Here is a 22,615-nt window from a genome sequence, read left to right on the forward strand (position 1 = left end):
GTCTCAAATTTGGCTCGAACTTTATTTTGTTTTAAAAAAAAGCACGAACTTTAGGTGTTATCCCAAATCTAACCCGAACTTTATTTTGTCAAATAAAAAAAAGCACAAACTTTCACTCGTGTCCCAAATATGACCCTCCATTAACCCTCATTTCACAATCATCCAACGTAGCATTTCCACGTCAGCAATAATATCTAACACAACAAGTTGACATGGATGTAAAGGCAAAATTGTTCCTAGGCTTTCTCTTCCTATCTGCCCTATGGGTCGATTGTGAAGAGGTCCAAATTTGTTGAGGTGTTCGAGTGTTTGGAGGAAGTGTTAAATTTAAGTCTGCCCTCCAATGAGTTGAACTTTACAAATGATTTTCATGGGAAAAATAATTTGGCAACTTCAGTTCGAAGGGACAAGGCACATAGTTAGGGCCATTAGATCAATTATCAATAGGCAAGCTATTTTTAATATCAGAAATTGGATTGGAAGCAAAAGATTACATTACCTTAAAACGAGAGATATTAAAAATGTGTGCACCTTATAGTTAAATAGACTTACTTCATTCATCTTCAAATAGACTTTGAGTGGTTTCATTCATCTTCAAATAGACTTTCCGACTTACTTCATTCATCTTCAAATAGACTTTGAGTGGTTTCATTCATCTTCAAATAGACTTTGAGTGGAAATACAATGTCGGATGTCTGTGGAAAATGAGGATTAATGGAGAGCCAGATTTGGGACACGAGTAAAAGTTGATGCTTTTTTTTAGACAAAATAAAATTCGACTAAACTTGGGACACAAGTGAAAGTTGATGCTTTTTTGAGACAATAAAGTTTGGGCTAGATTTGGGACAACAAGTTTGTGCTTTTTTATGGAATTGACCCTAACATGTTCTATGGTTTCCTCTGGATTTCAAAAAGAACATATCGCTTGAGGAACAGCCAGTGGAAAGAAGCAAATCCACAGCAGAAATTTTCCCAAATTTATAGCGATCGCTCGCTCCCCAGCGCTCAGGTTCACATTATCAGGCATGGCATGCAATGCAATGCAATGCAAAGAAAGTCGAGGGATCTCTCTCCAAAGAGAAGAAGATTTACCTTGTCAAGGAAACAGCCACTAATGGGCGAATCCGTTACTCGCCGCTACTTTGAATCCGAAAACAAAGCACTAAAAGAAAAGGAAATTCAGTTTGCCGTTGTTCCCACCTATATTTACAAACACAGATTCTCGGCAACAGTCAAAACCACACCACTCGGGTAAGCAATCGGGTAAGCAATCGCTAGTAGCGACACCTTGTTGGGACAGCAATCTCCATAACTCTTTGAGAAGCAAGATGCCCGACTTCCCATCATGCTGCGGCTTCTTCGTGGAGTAGCATTTGATCGAAGTGCCAGACTCCTGGAACAGAGGAAAGAAAGAATCAAGAATAGCAGAAGAAATAGAACCTGACTAGGTGTAAGGTGTAAAATTGCTAGGATTAGGGACCGTCGAAAATTTTGCTGTCGGATTCTTACCGTGTCCTTTGCCCACTCTTCTCAGCTGGGCTACATATTCAGATATCTTCTTGATGCTTTCCACCTGGAAAAAAGAAAGACAGACAGAAATGGCTAAATCATATTAATACTATTATCCAAGATCCAATATCATCTTCCAAATGCATGTGAAACAGCAAGCATGGTCATGGAAATCTCTTCAGTCTTCACCTGCTCGGCTAAGAATCTGCTCTCAATGAAATCCATCAACTGCACATCAAGGTTCTGCTCAGCCACTTTTTGCAAGTTCAAAAGCTTTTCATTTGTCAGCTTTTCCAAACATAATGCAAGCTCCATAGCTGGATCAAGGAATTCAAGTTATTAAATTCCCGCAAGGGCCATTAGTAACAGAAAGAGGTAAAAGCAGAATGGGAGGCCCATCTGCTTGGGAGAAAAAGCAGGTGCCAACACAGAACTTTGCAAGTTTACATTAAGTTCCTTATGTAAATGTGAACGGAATGTACCGATTAGAACCAAAAATAGTCAAATCAAACATAAGACTCCCCCAAAAAAAAAAAAAAAAAGTAGAGCAAAATATAACATACACAGAAGCCAGCCAAGAGCAAGAAAAGAAGTGAAAGAAGAAATTTTATAGGCGCACTCCTATGGTGAAACTTAGTTATTCGAGTCTTGAACAATGCATCAGCCATCCTGTCGAAGTCTAGCATCTATATAGGTTCTCCAATTATTTTTCAAAATTTTCTGACAGTCCATATCGTCCCGGTGCATCATAAGCAGGAACGGCTTCAATGTCCCCAAACATAATTTAATGTTCAATTCCAACACTACATTGTAAATTTAAAGCGTTTCTGAAGAACCAAATAAAGTAGGGATCTGATTGAGGCTCTAGTTATAGTCACCATCCTAATATATCCATGATGCTGATTTATTTATGAGAAAGCATTAATTTTCATTGGCCAGCCAAAGCTATATCTTAAACAATCTCTTAGCATAAGTACCCTTTATGAAAGAAATCCAACATTCACACAGCACATGTAGCATAGTTAGTTTCCACAGAATGCACTAACAAGCAAGTGGCCAGACAATGAAAGGCCATAAATTTTATACAAATCATTTGGAGACCACAGTTGTATCGCCATACACATATGCACAAATTATGCTTTAGCAGTTTTCAGATCATCAAGTCCACGCAGAAACGCAGAAAAACCAACATTCAAGAGCAATGTCAGATGAAGGATGTCACAGGGAATTTAGAAGGTCACCCACCATATAGTGCCTCTCCCTTATCCTCGTGATCGAACTCCGAAAGTGGCATCACTATAGACCGCAGCTTGACCCTGCCACCCCTTTTGTTCTGCAGTCATACATCCGTTGAGAATCATCCTTCCATCACAACAGACAAAAAGTCCAAAACAGTAGATGAACTAACAAAGCATACGCATACCTGATACTCCATTAATATCTCTGCATGTTCCCTCTCTTCTTCGCTTGATTCCTTGAAGAATCTGTCAAAATCAAACAGTGTGAAGATAAGGAAAAAGCACCGAAAAGCTGTCGACCAACGAAAAGATAAAAGTGTTCGACAAAAGTTACTTCGCAAGACCCTTGAGCGCGACGTTATCTCTGTCGAAGTAGGCATACATGGCGTGATACACGTATGAGACATTGTACTCCACACTGCCATTGATCAAGCAAAGAAATTAGCCAGAATTCGAACAAGCATTGCAGAGAAATGAAGCCAATCACACACATCGACATCCAATACAGAGAACGTATACAAGAATAACCGACTATTAAAAAGAACATGCAAGATAACAATCCGACCCATCTAGAGAACAAGAAAAAGAACAACAGTGAAACCAATCCCAAGCATTCAAAGAAACAGATAGCCAAACGAACCCATAATTAGGAAGAAGAAAAAAATACTATAAAATCAAACATTTACTTGATTTGCTCGTTAACTGCAGACTCGCACGGGTCACAGTACTTCTGGCGAGCGAGCGAGAGGTGCGGAGAAGCGGGTACGAGGTCGAGCTCTTTCTTGACCTCTTCAAAGGGCTCGAACACCACCCCACTCAGCTGCCGGTTGCTCCCTCCTTTCGAGGCGCAGACCACCAGGAGCTGACCATTCTTCCCACGCGCGAGTCGAACGGTCGAGGGTTTAGCCGAACAGGGCAAGAACGGCGAGGAAGCAGGGGAAAGGCGGGGAAACAGAGCGCCGCCGCTGTCCCCCTTCAAGAGAGACGAAATTCGAGAAGCCTCGAGCGACATCGGGTCAAGGATGAGAGCGGACGAAGATGGTATCGAACGAAAACGACTGAATTGGATGCGGAGAGAGCGAGAGCACGACGGTGAATTTGCTGTGAATTTGCGGTGAATTCGGAGACCCTGCAACAGGGAAGAATTGACGGGGGAGAGAGAGTACGAGAGTGACGCAGAGCAAAAACTGAACTCACGTGCATCTGAGCGCATGCAATATTTGCTCCGGGAATGATAAAAGTACCCGGGTGGAACGGATGAGGGGATGTTACGTGGAATGACGTGGGGCCGTTGGATGGGTTCCACCTGGACAGTGCGCGGATTAATGAGCGGTGAGATCGCGTGCGGGGAATGCTCGCATCGGTAATGCCCGAGATGCTCGCACAGGGGCCGATCCGAAAAGATATCGTCAATCTTGTTCGGGTTCCACTTCAGGTACATTGAATCAAAGTCTTGAGACTTTTCAAAAAAAGTTTCTAAAAAAAATTTATTTATTTATTTTTTATTTTTTTTTTCTTACTCTAGACACTCACTTTTTTATCAAAACCCACTTCAAACTTACGTCCCCACCCCATTTCCCCTGGTGATTTGAACCCTCACCTTCCCATTCCATATCGGGCGTGGCCACTTCTTTACATTCTTTATTGAGGATGTTGTATTTTGGCATATGAAATAAATGTGTGAATTTCTAAAATCGACTACTCTCAAGTTAGGAATCAGTTGAGGGCACTCATGCTATAGATCGATGGTCCTTTCTTATGATCTCGTGTTAAATTAGCCAAACATGTAAATAATATATCTTGATCATGAAATTGATTGATATCCCAAATCTAAGAAGATTCATGACTCATGTGTTAGATTTAAATGGGCATCTTACCACTCACTTGGATTGATAAGATGACTTCGAAAAGCTAGGGAAAGAATGAAGAAAATAATAGTGGAAGAGAAAATTAAGAAAACTTTGTTTGGGAGAAGGATTTGTGAAAGATTAGGAGGCGAATTTTCCATCAAAGTGGGCCATTATAAGCATAAAAATGCTTATCTTGTCTTTGTTTCAAATTTCATGATAAAAAAAATTACTTCCCATAAAAATCATTAGCTTTCACTTATTTAGGAAAAGTAATTTCATTCTTACCAAAAGAGAAAGTCATTTCCCTCTGATGTAAGTTGTCGTTTTCAGTTCATGGAAAATATTTTCCATAAATCGATTAGTTTGTTGTCATCCAAATACCGAAAAGTAAGAACATAATGCTTTGGAAATAGTTCTCCTTCAAACAAACATACCCTTTGAGAAACAATCTTTGAACAAATGCCTTGTTAAAGATATATGATAAAAATAATTTACTTTTCAAAATATTAATTAATCATGGCATCATTAAAATATCATTACTCAACAAATGCCCCCTGGAGTAGGACTAGTTAACAAAAGTGCTCCTAGAAGGCTTGCTTCTTCATCCATTCAACTTCCAATGAAAACTTCGTCCTGGTAACATCTATTATTTTGAATGAGATTTCAAGAACCAAAATATCATCAAAACCAAAAGCTATAACTCCGTTTGTTTCGTGAAAAATATTTTCTTCATTTTTCGATATATGGATTGCTTAGGAAAATGAATAAATGGAAAATCTATAGTTAAATTTAGGAAGATGATTTTCTTTTTAAAAAATTCAAAATCATTTCCAAAATATAATTATATATCGGTGCTTGAATTAGAAACTTTGTGCTATGAAACGGGAATCCTAAAACTCATTCATGGGGCTTTGACCCAAGCCTAAGTCCATCGAGGCTAGGTCCACAACCCTAGTGTCCATGCTCAAATCCATGCATTCAAAACCGAGTCCTCAGTGCCTAAGGCTAAGCCCATTGAGATTAGGCTATGCCATTGATGCTTGTACCTAAGTCCCCATTGCCACTTCGAATCCATCAAGCTCAAGCTCAAGGCCCCGATGCCCACCTAGGCTTGGGTCCACAAAGCTGTGCTCAAGTCCACATTGCTCAAACTGGGGCCCAAGCACTTAGGCCCTAGTCCACAGAGGTTTTGCTCAAGTCCTCAACATGGGCTTAGACCCTGATGCCCAAGCCAATGTCTATTGAGGCCGAGGCTTAGGGACTCAATGCTCATATTTGAGACCTCGATGCCCGTGCCCAGCTCCCTAATGCTTGTGTTTGTGACCCTAGTGCTAGTGCTCAAATCTCCTATGCCTAAGCTTGAGACCTCAGGTCTTGGCACCCAGACCCAAGTCCATTGAGGCTGGGCCAAGGTACATTAGATCGAGCTTGAGCCTTGCCTCAATGGACAAGGCTCGAGTGTCAAAGACTCAAGCTTGAGCATTGGGGACCAAGGCGCTCACATCAAATTCTCGCACTTAACCTTTGTGGACTCGAGCTTAGCCTCAATAGACTTGAGCTTGAGTGTCAAGGATTTGGGCACAAGCACTAGACCTTCAAGCCCGACCTTTGTGGACTAGAGCTGGGGTAGTAAGGAGTCGAGCATGACCACCAAGTTCATGGGTGTGGCCATTGTGAACCCAAGATTGGTGCTCATGCTTGTGCCCTTTGTTCAAGTCCCCAAAGCCTAAGTTAGGGTCCATCAAGGCCAAATCTAAGACCCTAGTGCTTGACCCCGTTTCAAGCTATCCATGTGCAAGTCAATGGCATCTGGATAGTGTATGACTATTTAGGAAAATCAAATTAAATTTTCTTATAAAATGATGTAATATATTTTTCTGTTTATTTTTTTTAAGCCAAATACCAAGAAATATTGTCGTTTGTCTGAAAAATAGCTTATTGGAAGACTTTTTTTTTTTAAATGTCCATTTTTTCTGCACAGCAAATAAAGTTTAAATGAATATCAGGTTTTTTTTTTTTTTGAATATGTCAAAATAACTGAATTCCAAACTAATGCAATGCCGCATTAAATAAATGATTTAGTCAAACCGTGTCTACATGTCCATAATCACCACACACGCCATTAGTGCTTTATGTACTTTCCTCACTAGTTTGTCAAAAAAATTGTAATATCAACGGCCTAGTTACAATGAAACACTAATCTTGTATTGCATTCAAGAAAGAAAGATCAAATTCAATATCTTCATAATAATTTTATAAATCAGTATACTCGATTATAGTTTTGACCGATCATAGATCGCAAGGAGGGAGGCCCGCGCATAGCACAGGCCCTTAAATAACCATACACATATAAATATATAAATGTATTTACACATATAAATATATAAATGTATTTACACATATAAATATATAAATGTATTTACACATACTAAATTTACATTCGGGCCTCGACCCTAGTATACATTTAGGCTTTTGGGAACACTCAAATTATTTTGTAGGCCGAGCGATCAAAGCCCAAAATCACCTAAAAGATCTAAAAACACGAAGTCCTAACGGGCTCCGCATCGGACGGTCCACTTCCTGCCACGAGCTTGCCCGTACTAGGGGTTTTAATAATATTTACTAAAGCAAGCAACTTTAAGGCTTTGGAGTTTGCAAAGTTATTATCAAATATGTACCAAAATAAAAAATAAAAAAAAATAACAGGGCTTGAACTATGCTTCTTCAACCTTCGGTCAATATGACAATAATGCACCATTCGTGACAACAATGCGCTTCATTGATTTCCCGTCGCCAAGTTTCATCTACCTTCCGAAATAATTAAATAATTCAACCAGAAGGGCAATTTCTTTTCTTTTTTTTAGGAAAGACAACTCCAATAATATTTTTAATTAGCAGCGAGATTACCGATGTAAACAGTCTTAATTACGACCGGCACCGTGATAGAGAACAGACCATGCATCTCGAAAATGAATCTTTCATAGAACACGAAGCTGCTGATCATTTAATGCAACGCATCGAAGGTCTCGTTTCTCTTTTTTTTCCCTCCTTCTAAGGTGGTGGAAGATGTCTGTTTTTATCTTCATAATCTAATTTAATTATATATTGAAGGATTTTGTTAACGAGTGATCGAGTCATCGTACTTTTTTTTTTACCGTACTTAGTTGTCTTCGATCCATTGGAGACGCATAACACGAGAAGAGTAGTATTTTAGAAATGAGAAATTTTATTAATTAAAATTTAATTTCACTGAAGCCATGTTCAAAATTTCTCTTTCGTTTTCTTCCCACCACAGGAACCAAGCAGAGATTCTTAACGTTACGATGGTCGTCTTTCATGTTCTGAGAGCTAGGGTTTGGAAACAATATATGACAAAGGCCATTAATGGCGGCTCTGCTCCCTATTACTTGTCAGCGAGACAACCTCGCTAGATAGGGACGGGTTTCCAATTAACCTTAGTTCAAAAATACAATTCATTTTCTCATTTGAGATATGCTTAATTGTTTAAGTTCTGTCATCACGTGTCGGCAAGTAATTTCTTATTTAATTACTAACAAGTACTATAAAGTGGAAAATGAATTACCCACCGTCGAAAATTTCTGTTCAAAATCTAGAATGGAAACATCATAAGATAGGAAGATCGAAATGAACCTTATAATATCAAATCGATGCTAAAAAAGGGTCTGGAGAAGGGTATTTTTCCATGAAACGGTAGGGTAAAAATAGGGTAAACCGATGGACGGATACGACCAAACACTCCCTACAGCTCCGAAGATAGAAGCACGCATTTTGCTGGTGATCGGGTTCTGTGAAAATCTGGGGTTAAGCTACTTCAAAAATGGTGCAGCGAGACATCGTATTTCATTGAGAGAATAATTACAAAAGGGCCACAGCACGATAGAGGAGAATCAGCATTAAATGTGTTTGTGCTTGAAGTTGTTGCAAGAAGCAAAAGAAAAATCGATTCGTATGATTCCAGACAGACAGTGAGAAGAGCAAGAAAGCTTGTTTTATTTCGGAAGACTAGAAAGAAAGTTTGGAATCATGTGACGAGCAATTAATGCGGATGGTATTGAAAAAGCGATGGGAGTTAGGGTTCTTCAAATTCTGCGAGAGAAATCTATATTTACACATATAAAATGACCTCTCTCGAAATAAGTTTCCTTTAAAGAATTCCTAAAGCTTTGGTCTGATGTCAGGATCTCATTAATTGCCTTTGGTAGGTTTCCTTGTAGAGCTAGGTATTTTTTTTTTTTTTAAATTTTGTAGAGCTAGGTGTTTGAACATCCAAAAAGTTTCTTAAAACCAACTAAATTAAGTAGCAATTCCATTTGGAGTTGTGCAATGTAGAGGAAATTTTAACGATGCAGATGTGAAACATGATGTGATACAGTCATAGGGTTCCTGTTGAATTACATGATGTATGATCACTGTTCGTCCTTTTAATTTGTCGAATGAAGGGCCGTGCGAATTTGAAGCCAAAAGGAGATGAAAAATAACGTGGATGGGACATTTATAAAATTATAACGTGCAACATGCATCGACGGCTAAAAGCTCAAGTAAAACCCTCGTTTTCCACTTTGATTGTGCAGCTCAAGGGGTAAGAAAAAGTGGATGGCATTGGCCGATTTACCGCAATGCACGAAGGCTTCATGTTTTTGATATTGACACGTTATTGTTTAACAAAGACTATAAAAAAAGAAGAAGTGGAAATGACAAGGATTTCTATTGCCAAGCGCCAAATAAAAAAAAAACTAGGATTTCTATTTTCTACATTGGCATTCAATGTAAAATATTAAATCTCGACTTGATAGTATCCCATGTCTCAATATATATATATATCAATTAGAAAAGAGATTGTGTCACGGAATAGTGCGGACTATTTCGTAGACTACTTATGTGATAAACTTATAAGATCCATCAAAGTGGAGGTTTCATGTTTACAATATTGCAGCAAATATCAACTACGCGTGAAAAATATTGTTGAGCAACGTGACACCTGCTTGTAGGCTCCATCCTAGACTTTATGTACGATGGATGTTGCAGCACGAGACCAGATCAGTCTCCTGTCTTTTGGCTTCGTGACCATCAAGTTGATCGAATCAATGATTATTGTAGTCAAACCATCATGCATTGACTAAATCCATGGAAAGAGAGAGAGGGAGATGCATTGCCCACCCACGTGAATGTCTAACAAACATTCACGTCAATCCTCCTCCATTCGATGATCTTGATTTGTTGAAGATTAGGGTTTTTGAGCAGTTTAAAATGCGGCGATTATCAACCTTTTAAAAAATTTTAACCTTAAATTATCAGCCTTTTAAAAGTTTTTAACCTTACTCGGTCTCTTAAACGAGGAAATAGGTCTAATAAAACAAAAAAAATCTAAATGCCAAAACTTAGTACAATGAAACACTTTAAGTGCAAAAAGTTAAGAAAGTGACACTTAAGTATCATTTTTTTTTAAAAATGAAACACTTGAGTGTTACCTTCGGTGAACCTTGCGATAAATCTTACGTGACAATTTTTTATTAATTGCTCGCCTACATGATTTGCCGGAGAGTTAACTCAACAAAGAAATGCAAAAATAACGTTATTTTGGCGACGATTTGAATTTTAATTTTAAAATTAATTAAGTTAAATTTAAAATCCAAATTTAAAAAAAAAAAAAAAGATGAGCAGTGGTTAAGGGCTCAACCCTTGCCACCACCGCCTCCCCGCCGTCATCAACGATGGTGAGGGGATGGTCGACTAGGGTCATCAGGCCCTGGTCCCGGCATGACAGGGAGGTGGCAACGGCAAGCGTTGAGCCCTTAGTTCATCTTTTTCCTTTTAAAAATAAAAAAATAATATATATATTTTAGATTTAATTTAATTAATTTTTATATTACTTATTTAGTCAAGTTAGCAACAAAATGACATCATTTTTGTACTTGTCTAGTCATTTCAACGTGCAAAACGATATTGCTTTGGACTTGTGTCGCTGAAAAATCACAATGTTAGCATTTCGGCCGAATTTTTTCACTGTTGGCACTTAAGTGATTTATTTTGCTCCGATTTTGACACTTAAGTAATCAATTTTTCTCCGATTCTGGCACTTAAGTGTCACTTTCCTAACTTTTGGCACTTAAATATCTATCAATGCCAAGTTTTGGCACCTTAAACTCGATCTAATAACCTCTCCCTCTCTCTCTCTGCTAGAAAGTAATCATAAGAGGAAAGAGATGCATTGCCCACCCACGTGAATGTCTGTAACAAACATTCAGTCGATCCTCCTCCATTTGATGATCTTGATTTTCTTGATTTTCTTGAGGATTAGGGTTTTTGAGCAGTTCAAGACGTGGTGATTATCAACCATTCAAAAGTTTTTAAACTTACTCGGTCTCTTAAACGAGGAAACAGGTCTAATAACCTCCCCCTCTCTCTCTCTTTCTCTTCTAGAAAGTAATCAGAAGAGGAGCAGAAACGTGGAGACCATATATCTGGGTAAAAGGCCACCTAATCACTCTCGTTGACGGCGTTCGTCTTCACTTGGAATGATACAATGAATTTCATGTAATACTTTACCTATCATAATTATTTTAGGTGAAAGGGAATGTCTTCAATGGGGAGCACATCCGAGTTTCGGCCATGTGAGATAGTGTTATAGTATTTGAATATAAAAAGTCATGTCTTCAATTTGATATTTTAAACCTTCATTTTTGTTGAGAATCAAGTGATGTTAAGATAATGAATCAATCAAATGAACATTTCTATTATGTCTTACAAGTTTTTTTCTTTCGACTTTTATTTTGTCACTTGAGCTTGCCACTAATTAAAAGATGGATCAGTACATGGAAAAAGTTAATTTCTCTAACCATTAACTTATCTAATTTTACTACAAAAATTCAGCAACAGTCATATACTTTCACTATGTAATACTGGTTTCAATGACTTTGGATAAGTAATAATATCATGAATCAGCAGCATTAATTAGAATGGTTTAGAGCGCTAGCTCAAAGCTGAACAGGATGGAAAGGATATCTATGTATGTATCGAGATTTCTTCCTCTTCTTACCCACTGGAAGAATAGGACCCATTTTGAAAATGGGCGGATGCTTAAGATTCTTGGGCATTAAATGTGCTGCTTCAGAACTTGAACCTTGCTTGATATATTATTAGGTAAAGCTCAGACACAACATCAACGCCTGCCATAAAATAATAATAGTGACACACACACACACACACACACACACTTTGTCACTTGCTTAATATAAACATAAACAGTGTTCTTCTCGAAAAAGTTGGTTTTTTCGATTGAGTGGAAAAAGATCACACACGTCGTTCGCGATTATAAATATCCAGTGCCAACGCTCATTCTCAACAAGTCCAACTTCTCTCTCTCTCTCTCTCTTCCTTCCTTCCTCTCTCTTCTCGATTAGAAAGCCATATTTGTTTCTGAAAAACACAGAGGAGAAGAAATGGGGGGAAACTCGCCTTGTGCATCTTGCAAGTTGCTGAGACGTCGATGCGCTAAAGGCTGCATATTCGCTCCTTATTTTCCTCCAGATGATCCTCACCGTTTCGCCATTGTCCACAAGGTCTTTGGTGCGAGCAACATCAGCAAAATGTTGCAGGTTCTCTCTCTCTCTCTCCATCCCCTCCCCCCAAAACGAAGCCGAAAGTAAATGGAACGCTTCTTAATTCTCAAGCATTTGCACCGTTCTTTGAGGTTACTGATCCGTACAATGATCTTGAAAGCACAATAAATCATCCATATTTAGTATTATATGTGTTCAAGATTTAGAATTAATACTCAAACATGATATAGGAGTATATAAAGAACCGAAGGCAATAGTTTACTAGCTATATTATAACATTCACAGTCATGCATAGATCAATCTTGTTCAACCCCATATTCACAAAAATTTTCACCTCGCTCAAAAGGACAGCTCAACACCTTATATCAACTCCTTCGCCTGAATATTTCAGCTTTTGGTTCAGAATCAATACTAGAACATCTTCAATGGTCCATAATGAGATCAATCTTGCCCTAGCTACTTGTTGAAACATCCCATGTTTTGACCTAGTTTCCTTACTGTTTTATGTCTTTGCGATTGGACAAACATTTTTCCTACTTGAAAACTTCCATGGGGAAGAACTTGGTTTCAAACTTTAATCTTGATGAATATATACTCCTAGATCAATCATGATTCACATACTTAATGATCAGATATCCTTTTTCCGAAATTCTTTTAGGAGCTACCAGTGCATCAGAGAGCTGATGCTGTGAGCAGCCTTGTGTACGAAGCCAATGCAAGAGTCCGAGACCCCGTGTACGGATGCGTTGGCGCCATCTCCTACCTCCAAAACCAGGTGGCTCAGCTACAGATGCAGCTCGCTGTGGCTCAGGCCGAGATCCTGTGCATACAAGTCCAGCAAGAGCCCGTGGCCATGCCGTCTCCAGTTGTACCGATGGACAGCTCAGACGACAAGTCGTTCTTCCTCCACAATAACCTCCCTCAGTACTTTAACTTGGCGTCAAACTCCAGCAATGTAACTCATGAGTCTCTCAAGAGAGAGAGCTTCTTTGGACATGACATGGTTTCTTAATGAATAAAAGTAGTCGTGTTTCCTTGTTTCTTTTTGGCCCTTTTTTAACGTAGTCATAATTGAGATTGACACAACACATGCATCGATTAATGCCTAGCAACATATATAAGTATATATATGTCCTATATGAGAGATAAAGGCCAAACGGAGAATCTCTCTCTTGATGTTCTTACTCGGGTACAGTGCAGTTTAACTACGGGATTGTAACTAATTTACGTTATAGTTATGCTGAAGAGCCACACCACTTAGTACTAATAAAATAATGAGCTAGAGTTTGGAACAGGAGTAAGTTGATGGGTCAACGCTAGCATGTGAGATGGAATTGATGAACAAGGTTCCTTATATTGTGTAACGCTATTAATTTATATAATAAAGGCAAGCAACTAATTAAGTATTAAGATCATCAGCAAGGGTACATGTGAAAGACAGTGGCCGGCCAGTGGATTTGAAAATTGAAGTCTCAGGACAACGTCGAAGACATAGAATTCTCTTTGCCACACAAATGCTTTGCAAACTACACATGTATCTCGGGCTTTTTTCATTGCAGTAGTAAAAAAAGCTCTGAGTGAAAGAGAATGATTATTAAGCAGTGATATTTAGAAAAGAAATTTCATTTGGACTTTCGCCCCGGAAAAGTTGGTTTTGTACATGTCCAAGAGATGTGAATATCGACAAACCTTCATAACCAAGTCTCTCAAGATGCACAAATTTACCAAAAAAAAAAGAAAAATAGTCGATTGAGACCAAACCCTCGTGCCTCAGCTTTCACTTGTAAATGTATCTATATATTGCAAGCACTAGAATTCAAATTACGTAAGTTTAAATCATTTAAATTTTCTGGATAGCTCCTCCACCAATTTGATAGTAAGGTTTCTTTACAATGAGAATGAAGATCTTCAGCATCATTCTCTACTCCACCATTTTTTGCAAGGTATATAATAAAACAAGAACTGGTTATAATTACAACTAAGAGGAGCTCGATGAGACAGCAGATATAACAAGACAGTTTTCAAGTATGTTCACGTGAATGCCAGTGCAAGAGAATTCTCTCAGCGCGTTCGTGGGATTGCAAAGGACGTCGAGAAGACGAATAAATTTCTGATAGCATACGTTATCAATGTACTCTATCTTGGTTTTTATTATTTAAGAATTCCACCTCCAAATATTATATTGTGTCGAATCAAACATTATGTCATAGAAGGTAAGAAACGACAAGAGCGACAACTGACTTAAAGATTCCTGATTAGCTCTTTCTTTTTTTAGTTTTTAATAAATACGGAAGGGTTTCTCAAGTCAAACATGACAACATTTTCTAAGTATTTCTCTCCATCGCCATTAAATCAATCTGACTACTGCAACGAAGAGAAAAATGGTTGCCATACAATTGTATGTACAGAGAAATTCATATGAATTGTCACGACTGTATCTAATTATTAGTTTTCGCCGCTATTTCGCAGGCAATTCTCGTACTATGCTAAGTGGGAGATGATCTAGGGGTAGAATCCTCGTTTGCTGCCCCCACTTTACGGTTAAGGTCAAATAGCTAATGATTTCGTTGTCACAAGAGGCATATGTAAAATTAGGAAAAGTCCCACGATTAATGATGACAGCATGATGCATGAGGGTCAACGAAAGAAGCGTTTGAATTTGGGCGAGAGGGTTCGAGAGTCGTTCCTGTGCAACTTCACGGGTGAGGAGCTCCTGATGATTTATAGTCGCGAGGCATTCCATTTCAAAGGTCAGGATGATGGCCACTTGCAAGAAATTAGCTCCCATGAATGAACCTAATGGGGCTCAGTGCATAGAACCTCCTTTAGTGGGAGCAGTGAGAGATTCTATAGAGAATCGAATGAAGTTGAAGAGAGAGAGAGAGAGAGAGAGAGAGAGAGAGAGAGAGAGAGAGAGAGAGAGGTGAAATTGAGGAGAAATTAACACTCTAGGGAAAAGAGTTACTTTCTTCACCTAATAGCACCATGAGAAGAGAGAAAAAGTCATCTTGCTTTTCATCTAATCAACTTCCATTTGCTGCTTCTTTGTGGGGACAAGATAGAAAGATATGGTGGCAAAACCTCACTCCTCTTTTCTTCCAAAACAAGCTCTCATTTTTTGTTTCCAAGAATCATTTCCAAATTTAGTCCATTTAGTATCCACTTCAATGCCACAGTCGGCACATTCTGCGTCACTATGGCTCTAACTAGTATTTAATTTAGTGGTCGGGTGATGTCTATACCGGTTTTTGCATGAATGGACTAGTCCACTTATCTGGGTTATGACTAGTGTTTAACAAGTTAGACTTAAGGTGCTCCTTTAATTAAGACAGTCAAATCTGTTTTCATTGAGATGTGTGACATGCATATCACATTTTAGCATATTGTCTCCATTATATGGCAAACAAGAAAATTTCTTTCCTTATTTGACTTTTTGAAAACCTCCTTTTCCATCAATATTTTGGGAAATGGCGGTGGAAATGCGCAATACGCTATCGTCCAGGTCAGAGTCACTTGCCAATGCTTTCAATGCTTCCACGAACCATATCGCTTTGGCTCCTTAAGTTCCGCAAGAAATGCGTAGCGGTAATGTCCATATTGCACAACGCAGTATCCGATGACCATCCCAGTGCTCTGATGTTCGGTTGGGGAGAAGGAACTTTCTCTGTTCCTCCTCTGTTCCCAATTATCAGTAGCATGATTACATCCTTGAAAATTAATCTAGAAGTACTATGCCGACAGGCATGCAATCCTTGAAAATTAATCTAGAAATACTATGCCGACAGGCATGCAACCTTAATGGTAAAGGCTTTGACGGGTGGGGCAGAAAGTACTAGATCCAGGGTGCAATCCACGTCTGTGCGAACGTGAGTATCGCCCACACATGTACATAGAAGAGAGAAGTAAAAATAAAATAAAATCTAGAAGTACTATCACAACAACAAATTTCAATTGCTTGCACTTCCGTGTATTGAAGAGTCACAGGTCGACCACCTTCTAACTCCCAGAAACAACTGGAATAAAAGGAAAAAGGAACAATTCACTTGCGTCAATTTCTCATGCTATGATGAACAGATATACAGGTTTAAATTACTCTTTCTCAAGGTAGAACGCAAGCCTATCACCAACATAGATCAATCAAACTGTGTACCAAGAGCTACCCAGCTTTCCTTGGAGGCTTTACATCTATGACTTTAAAGCATCAAAGTGAAACATGGTTCTTTCTGGTTCCAGTCATACTCTTCAGCTGCCGGATTTGTCTAAACAAGGGTATCCTTTCGGGATGCCAAATAATCTGAGGTCCTTCTACGCTTAACCCCTAGTCATTCGCATCAATGGCTGCAGGTGAAGTTGATGGTCGTCCAGAGATTCCGGAATCGATATTTGGGGCTTCCTGTTGTCAGTTTCGAGCTTTTCAAGGAAAAAGTTGACCTTCCATCCATCATTTGCTTGTCATGCAGATACATACGGTGGGCAAGTTTCAAGATGAACCTTGTCTCAAGTCTCAACATCTTCACAACATTGAGATGGCATGACATTGAGATGGCTCGGCCAACCAATTCAAAGCAAATCTTCTGTCCCTGTTAACTTGGCATATTCATCTTCATCAATAGTTCCTTTCTTCAACTTCTTCAAAAGGCGGTACTCTTGAGCCATCTCGTCTTCATCTTCAATTGTCTGAGCTGCACGTCTCTGTTTTGCCGTTTTCTTCCTCATGACACTGGATGCGGCATTTGCATTCTTGTTCGGCTTATGGGTTTTTGGATCTTTCTGTGGTGCCTCTTTCTTAGCTCGCAAGTTCTTCTGCCTCTGCTTCTCCCTAGATTTGTCCCTGGACAGTAGCAATCCGAAAACATTACTGCAATTGCATGCAGGAAGAAGGGAAGACCTCCTTTTACCCATTGAATAAACAAGGTAGGAGGTTAATCATCAAAATATTTTGAAAGCAAGCCCATCTAGAATTATTTGGGCAAAAGAACGGTCAATTTTCACTCTTACTAGAAAATTCAGATCAATATGGTCGACAATGGTTCCAGTAGAGCTGATGTTTAGATGTAAAGTTTCAACAGAAAGTTTCAGAAAACTTGCTGGGACAGAGAGATCATTTGTTTACATGAAAAGAAAAGAGGGTTGCGGTGTATTAAGGAAACAGAGTGCAAAGATTTAGATATATGCTCTTAACATATGGGCATAATCTACAAGTACTCCCCCAACTCAATGAGTATCAAGACAGACTAAGCGAAAAATGAAAAGAGCATGATTAGGCATAAATCTTACTTGTACTTAATTTCCTCCAAGTTAATGTCTTCAACTGGAGTGAAACCTTCCGTGGAAAGTGAATGGTGCTTCACCTCAGGCATACCAGGAAGCTGCAGCAAGCCACATCCCATTGCCAACTTCCCAACCTCAAGTTCTTTCCATCTAAGAAAAGCATAAACCAAACATATGGAGAGAGGGAAGATAAACATCAAATGAGATCCTAATCTTTCTATCCTAATAAGATGGGAGAGAACAAAAAAGTTGAATCCAAGTGACTGGATCATGCTTTGCAACTAGGCCAAGTCCTTATTTCCGACATCTAAAAATTCTTACTGACCTGAAAATATAAGAGCAATGGTGCTCCTTATAAGCTCGAATATATGAGACAAATGCTCTAACTCCTTTCTCCATAACATCGCGGTCCTTCCTTGCAGCAGAGCGCATCTGACACCAAATTATATTCTATGCTAAGATCAACCGCAAGAAAACTACAGAAGAAGTGATATATAATCTTATAGTGATAAAAATAGGATTATTATTAGGTCCACTGCTAGTGTAAAGAAATTTTTTTCACATTCACCATTAGATGGATGACATCTGAACTTAAAGATAGATATGTAACCGGGTCCATCCAATTGTTGACTCTCTAATGGTGTAACTGTGACTTGTTTCTTACACAGGTAGTGGACATAATAAGAAAGCTTAAAAGTATTACACTTCTAGTAGGACCATTGAAAGGAAAAAGGAAGCACAATTGTCAACTCTTACTCACATCCACACAACACAAAGATGTACAGGCAAAGTTGACCAGAAAACGAAAATCAGGATAATAACACAAATAAAAAAAAAGCAAAGATGCATCGAACTGGCAATAAGGATGTACAACCATGTTCTTGCAGCCATTATCATCTTAACCATGCTTACCAGGGGAACAACATCAAGCACATTATCATTGCACTCCCTTTGCTGGAGAGGAACCCTTCTTATCCGCAAGAATTCAACATAAGATTCCTCCTGAATAGATACAAGGAACAGATACATAGTCATTTTAGGGAACAAGTTAATTTAAAATTTTGCACATGAGAAGATATAAAATATCAATTAAAACCTTAGGCAACAAAAACACAATTGCAGTTCCTTGTCTGCCCAGCCTAGCTGTGCGGCCGACTCTGTGTACGAAAACATTTGGATCTTGAGGAGGATCATACTGACAAAATAACAGGGAAGATAATCATGTTACCATCAAGTTAAACATCTATAAGAGAATTATCCATTATAAAATAATATCCCGTGTATTATTCTAGGTTTGATACAAAAATCCATTCAAAATGCTTAACAGTTGGGAAGTGGAAGATAAGCTCAGTAGTAAACAAAATGACAAGATTTTAGTTTTTGATGAAACAACAATCATGCTGATTAACCAAATGAAAACTAACAATTACAAAATCAATGACACTTTGGTAAATACAAGACCAACAGACCTGCACTATACAATCAACACCCGGAATATCCAGACCACGAGCTGCGACATCAGTACATAGGAGAACGCCACTTGAAAGCGACGTAAATGAAGCCAATGCTTTTTCTCTTACAATCTATAGAACACAAAAAAGAAAAGTTAAAGAATCAAAATAAGTCTACTAAATGCATAAAATAGCATTCGTTTACCTGTTTCATTTTCCCATGGAGAGGAACCAAAGAAAGACCTTTCAAAGCTGAAAGACAAGGAAGAACGGCTCCCCAGTAGTCAACACAGGCACAAGTCATGAAGTAACTGCCAAAGTTTGCACATCATTTTTCAGCATGAGATGACTTGATGGCCCGCAACAACAAGGCACCCATTGCTTCTCAATTTTTACAACAATGACTAACTTACACAATAATTTTGTTGGACTTGTTCTTAATAAGGAAATCAACGAGTTGTGATGGTTTCTGGTCTGCTTCACACTCCAAATACTGCAAATTAAGTATGAATCAAGATCCATGGACACAAGAATTGGAATGAAGTATAGGAGGATTGCTTGGACCCCACGCACAAATTTTTTTTTTTTTTTGGTCAGTCCTGCTCTATGCCTACTCTACACTCACTCTCAGACTTTTGCCCTGCCTCTTGCAGGGCGTGGAAGTCGAAACCCCATGCACAAATTTACATGACCAAGAATTGGAGGCTCGGATTTCACAGATGTACTTGATCAATTATTACCTCACTTCATATTCATAGCAACACACACCATCCAGAATTGTCCATCTCTATTATCAGGTTAGTAAAACTGAGAAGTAAAAGGAGTACAAATTTTCCTTACTAAAACTGAAAAGGAGCATAGTACCTCAAGGAACAGGCCAGAAGGTGTTTTTGAAGGGGCTGCATCCCGTGATGATGCTGAATCATCCTGTTGTTTTGTTTCAGCTCGAACTTCGACCCTCACCGGGTTTCGCAAACCAGCTTTAGCCAGCTCCTCAACTGCCTCAGTTTGAGTAGCAGAAAAAAGGCCAGTTCTACGAAGTTTGGGTAAGCGAGATACAATGGAAGTTATCTGCTTTTGGAATCCCATATCTAGGAGCCTATCTGCCTCGTCCAAAATTAGAATCTGGTACATTTAACAAGATTAGATGTACCAATAAGCTGTAGCAGTTAATTACTAGGTAGTGCGGTACACGTGATAGCCATTTCTATAACAAGCTTTAACAGCACAAAAGTAACACAAGATGATGCATGCATACACACCTCGAGATTCTTAAAATCCAAGGTATCCATCCTATCCATAATGTCATACAGCCTCCCAGGTGTACCTATTAGTAAGTTCGCTCCTTCCTCCTCTATCTTCTTCATGTCTGCTTTAACCTCAGCTCCTCCAACTAGAAGCAAGGACCTGATACTTGACAGTGTAGAAATGAAAGGTTGCGCCACGTGGTAGATTTGAGATGATAGTTCCCTGGTAGGCGAAATAATAATCCCCAATACCTACAAGCATTCCAATTTTCAATGAACAAATCAGACTTGAAACTAGAGCTGTTACCCAATTATTGAAATCCACTAGATATTCACAAGAGCCACCGCTTGGGAGCATCCCCTTAGGCAGCAAACCAGTGCAAACCATGATCCAAATAAAACCTATTTGAGCAACCCATCTTGCCTTTAAACTAACTACACAATCATTGCACGAAGACTCCGAGACCGAACACCGTGCAATAGACGATACACAACCCGTGAGCATAGCATTAGAGCTAACCGCTATGCAGTGATTTCCCAAAAACAAGCACAGATAGCAAATTCACACATTTTCCTCGACCACGTTGCACTAGCATTAAAATACACCGGAGGTCGAAGTGAATTTTTTTCATGGAGACAACCCATAATTCGGCCGGACCACGACAACCCATATGCAGATATTCTATCGTATCCATCCCGACTTCCTCACGCGATAAACATCACCACACTTCGCATCGCAACGGTCTCGAGTCAGCGCCGCAACAACTCGTTTCCTCGCAGGCAACGCGAGGTGAACTACTGAGCGAGCGGCGGCGGCGGCGGCGGCCTTACCTGGTGGCGCTTGGGCGGCGCGGACGAGGAGCGGCGGAGGATCTCCACGAGAGGGACGACGAAAGCCAGGGTCTTGCCGGAGCCGGTGGCGGCGTCGACGGCGACGTCCTTGAAGCTGCACAGCAGGGGGATCGTGGCGGCCTGCACCGGCGTGCAGAACTCGAAGCCGGCTTGGCTCAGGGCCTCGAGGACCGGCTCGGAGAGGGGCGGCTCGAGGTCGGAGAAGCGCGTGGCGGTCAGAGCTCGGTTGCGGTCGCCGTCGCCGTCGCCATCGCGGCGCTCGTCCTCCATCTCGGCGGGCTTCGGTGGCTGCGGTGCGGCACTGCGCCGTTTTACTTCGCCTCAGGGTTTTTGGCTGGGGCTCTTTGGTTCCGCCGTTCTAGCTGTTGAGGACTTCAATTTACCGCAAAATTACTGTAATTGCCGCGGCGTCGTTCGCCATTGCGTTCGTGCCCTTGGGCCGGGCCTCGATCGAGAATATTTCGACGGTTTTATGGGCTTAACGCCCAAAATCCCCACGAACTCTCGTGCTGTTGCAAAACAATAGGGCCCAAAGTTTGCAAAATTACATATTACTCCCTTAATTTCATGAATCTATCATATAGTCGAGAAAAATGAGATGGGTCATTTTCAATTAACAATTAATAACCATGCAGATAGGAAAGCAAACGGTTGCAAATGAATAGAGATTTGCATGAGCACAGGTTGAAATTCAATTAATACTCGAATGGACTTGATTAGTTAATTAATGTACATTTGCTGCATACTATAATTTTTCTCTACCTTTAGAGTTCCATTTTTTTTTTTTGGTAATAAAGGCGATAACGTTCCTATTATAATTAAAGATTACACAAATGGAATAAAAGCTCGTAACTTGGGCATGAATAAGTAAGACTTAGGAAGAAAAGCAAACAATTAAATTTGATTTTTGCTATTTTACAATTCGTATGGATTTTCATGATTGTGTTCATTTTTCCAAAAAAGATAAATATTTGAAATTCTCCTCTGTAATTTCTTCATTTTTTCGTATTTGCCTTCATATGCAATGGGTATGGATATTCAACTTAATAAATGCTTTCATATACAAACAAACTACACCGTTCCGTATATCGAGTAAAGTTTTAATATTTAAATTCGTTTTTATATTTTATTCTCGCTTTGTTGTCCCAATAGCCACGTATTAGCAACGGTACACTTTTCTGTTTTGGGGTAAGAACAATAATACACTTAACTATATCCCGAGGAAAAGAAAATCCAAATTACCATCTAGGGGAATAATAAAGTCGTAGTCGAACACGCTCGAGACAAAGCAGCTTGGGTTTCACGAGGGGAATAAAAAATGAGAAACAAAAATGCGTCGAATTAGCCAGAAACGACGGAAGAAATAACCTCATAGATCTTGCCAACGAATTGATGCGTGAAGTGTTACGAACTCAGTTGATAGCCTGATATTTATAGCACTGATCATAATTTCTTGCATTACAATTTGAGGGTTAAATTTTATCTGAAAATATAACTCTGTAAGCATGATCATAATCTTGCTTGAAAAAGAAAGGGCGATCATCAAATCTTTAGAAAAAAAAAGAATAATGGCAAACTCCCATTATTCTATACATAAGATATAATGATACGAATAGT

General features: G+C 39.3%; 3 protein-coding genes across 3 annotated transcripts; 1 reads left to right on the forward strand and 2 right to left on the reverse strand.

Annotated features, from left to right (window-relative positions):
* Positions 1–1,063: 1,063 nt before the first annotated feature.
* LOC104454419 (ferritin-3, chloroplastic) lies at positions 1,064–3,919 on the reverse strand. The gene is made up of 7 exons (XM_010069257.3): positions 3,434–3,919; positions 3,082–3,165; positions 2,933–2,993; positions 2,755–2,842; positions 1,699–1,826; positions 1,510–1,573; positions 1,064–1,393 (listed from the first exon to the last, which is right to left on the reverse strand). The coding sequence occupies exons 1-7, from the start codon at positions 3,757–3,759 to the stop codon at positions 1,344–1,346; spliced, it is 801 nt and encodes a 266-aa protein (XP_010067559.2). The 5' UTR covers positions 3,760–3,919; the 3' UTR covers positions 1,064–1,343.
* An 8,058-nt stretch (positions 3,920–11,977) lies between these two features.
* Positions 11,978–13,219, forward strand: LOC104454420 (LOB domain-containing protein 12). Its single transcript, XM_010069258.3, has 2 exons — positions 11,978–12,213; positions 12,836–13,219. Exons 1-2 carry the CDS (start codon positions 12,058–12,060, stop codon positions 13,187–13,189), a joined length of 510 nt encoding a protein of 169 aa, XP_010067560.1. The 5' UTR covers positions 11,978–12,057; the 3' UTR covers positions 13,190–13,219.
* A 2,885-nt stretch (positions 13,220–16,104) lies between these two features.
* LOC104454421 (DEAD-box ATP-dependent RNA helicase 18) lies at positions 16,105–21,354 on the reverse strand. Its single transcript, XM_010069259.3, has 11 exons — positions 20,978–21,354; positions 20,162–20,398; positions 19,764–20,024; positions 19,313–19,392; positions 19,105–19,210; positions 18,918–19,031; positions 18,545–18,643; positions 18,361–18,450; positions 17,774–17,880; positions 17,455–17,598; positions 16,105–17,008 (listed from the first exon to the last, which is right to left on the reverse strand). The coding sequence occupies exons 1-11, from the start codon at positions 21,266–21,268 to the stop codon at positions 16,738–16,740; spliced, it is 1,800 nt and encodes a 599-aa protein (XP_010067561.1). The 5' UTR covers positions 21,269–21,354; the 3' UTR covers positions 16,105–16,737.
* Between the last annotated feature and the right edge of the window lie 1,261 nt (positions 21,355–22,615).

Source organism: Eucalyptus grandis, chromosome 7 (genome assembly GCF_016545825.1).
Source record: "Eucalyptus grandis isolate ANBG69807.140 chromosome 7, ASM1654582v1, whole genome shotgun sequence".
Taxonomy (NCBI): Eukaryota; Viridiplantae; Streptophyta; class Magnoliopsida; order Myrtales; family Myrtaceae; genus Eucalyptus; species Eucalyptus grandis.

Excerpts from the sequence above, each read along its gene's own strand:
- LOC104454419 (XM_010069257.3), bottom strand. The coding sequence starts at position 3,759 with ATGTCGCTCGAGGCTTCTCGAATTTCGTCTCTCTTGAAGGGGGACAGC. Across the intron at positions 3,166-3,433 it reads GCAGTTAACGAGCAAATCAA|TGTGGAGTACAATGTCTCAT; the intron begins GTAAATGTTTGA and ends GATCAATGGCAG. Across the intron at positions 2,994-3,081 it reads GCGCTCAAGGGTCTTGCGAA|ATTCTTCAAGGAATCAAGCG; the intron begins GTAACTTTTGTC and ends TGATTTTGACAG.
- LOC104454420 (XM_010069258.3), top strand. The coding sequence starts at position 12,058 with ATGGGGGGAAACTCGCCTTGTGCATCTTGCAAGTTGCTGAGACGTCGA. Across the intron at positions 12,214-12,835 it reads ACATCAGCAAAATGTTGCAG|GAGCTACCAGTGCATCAGAG; the intron begins GTTCTCTCTCTC and ends AAATTCTTTTAG.
- LOC104454421 (XM_010069259.3), bottom strand. The coding sequence starts at position 21,268 with ATGGAGGACGAGCGCCGCGATGGCGACGGCGACGGCGACCGCAACCGA. Across the intron at positions 20,399-20,977 it reads CGCCGCCCAAGCGCCACCAG|GTATTGGGGATTATTATTTC; the intron begins GTAAGGCCGCCG and ends GAATGCTTGTAG. Across the intron at positions 17,881-18,360 it reads TGCTTGATGTTGTTCCCCTG|ATGCGCTCTGCTGCAAGGAA; the intron begins GTAAGCATGGTT and ends ATTTGGTGTCAG.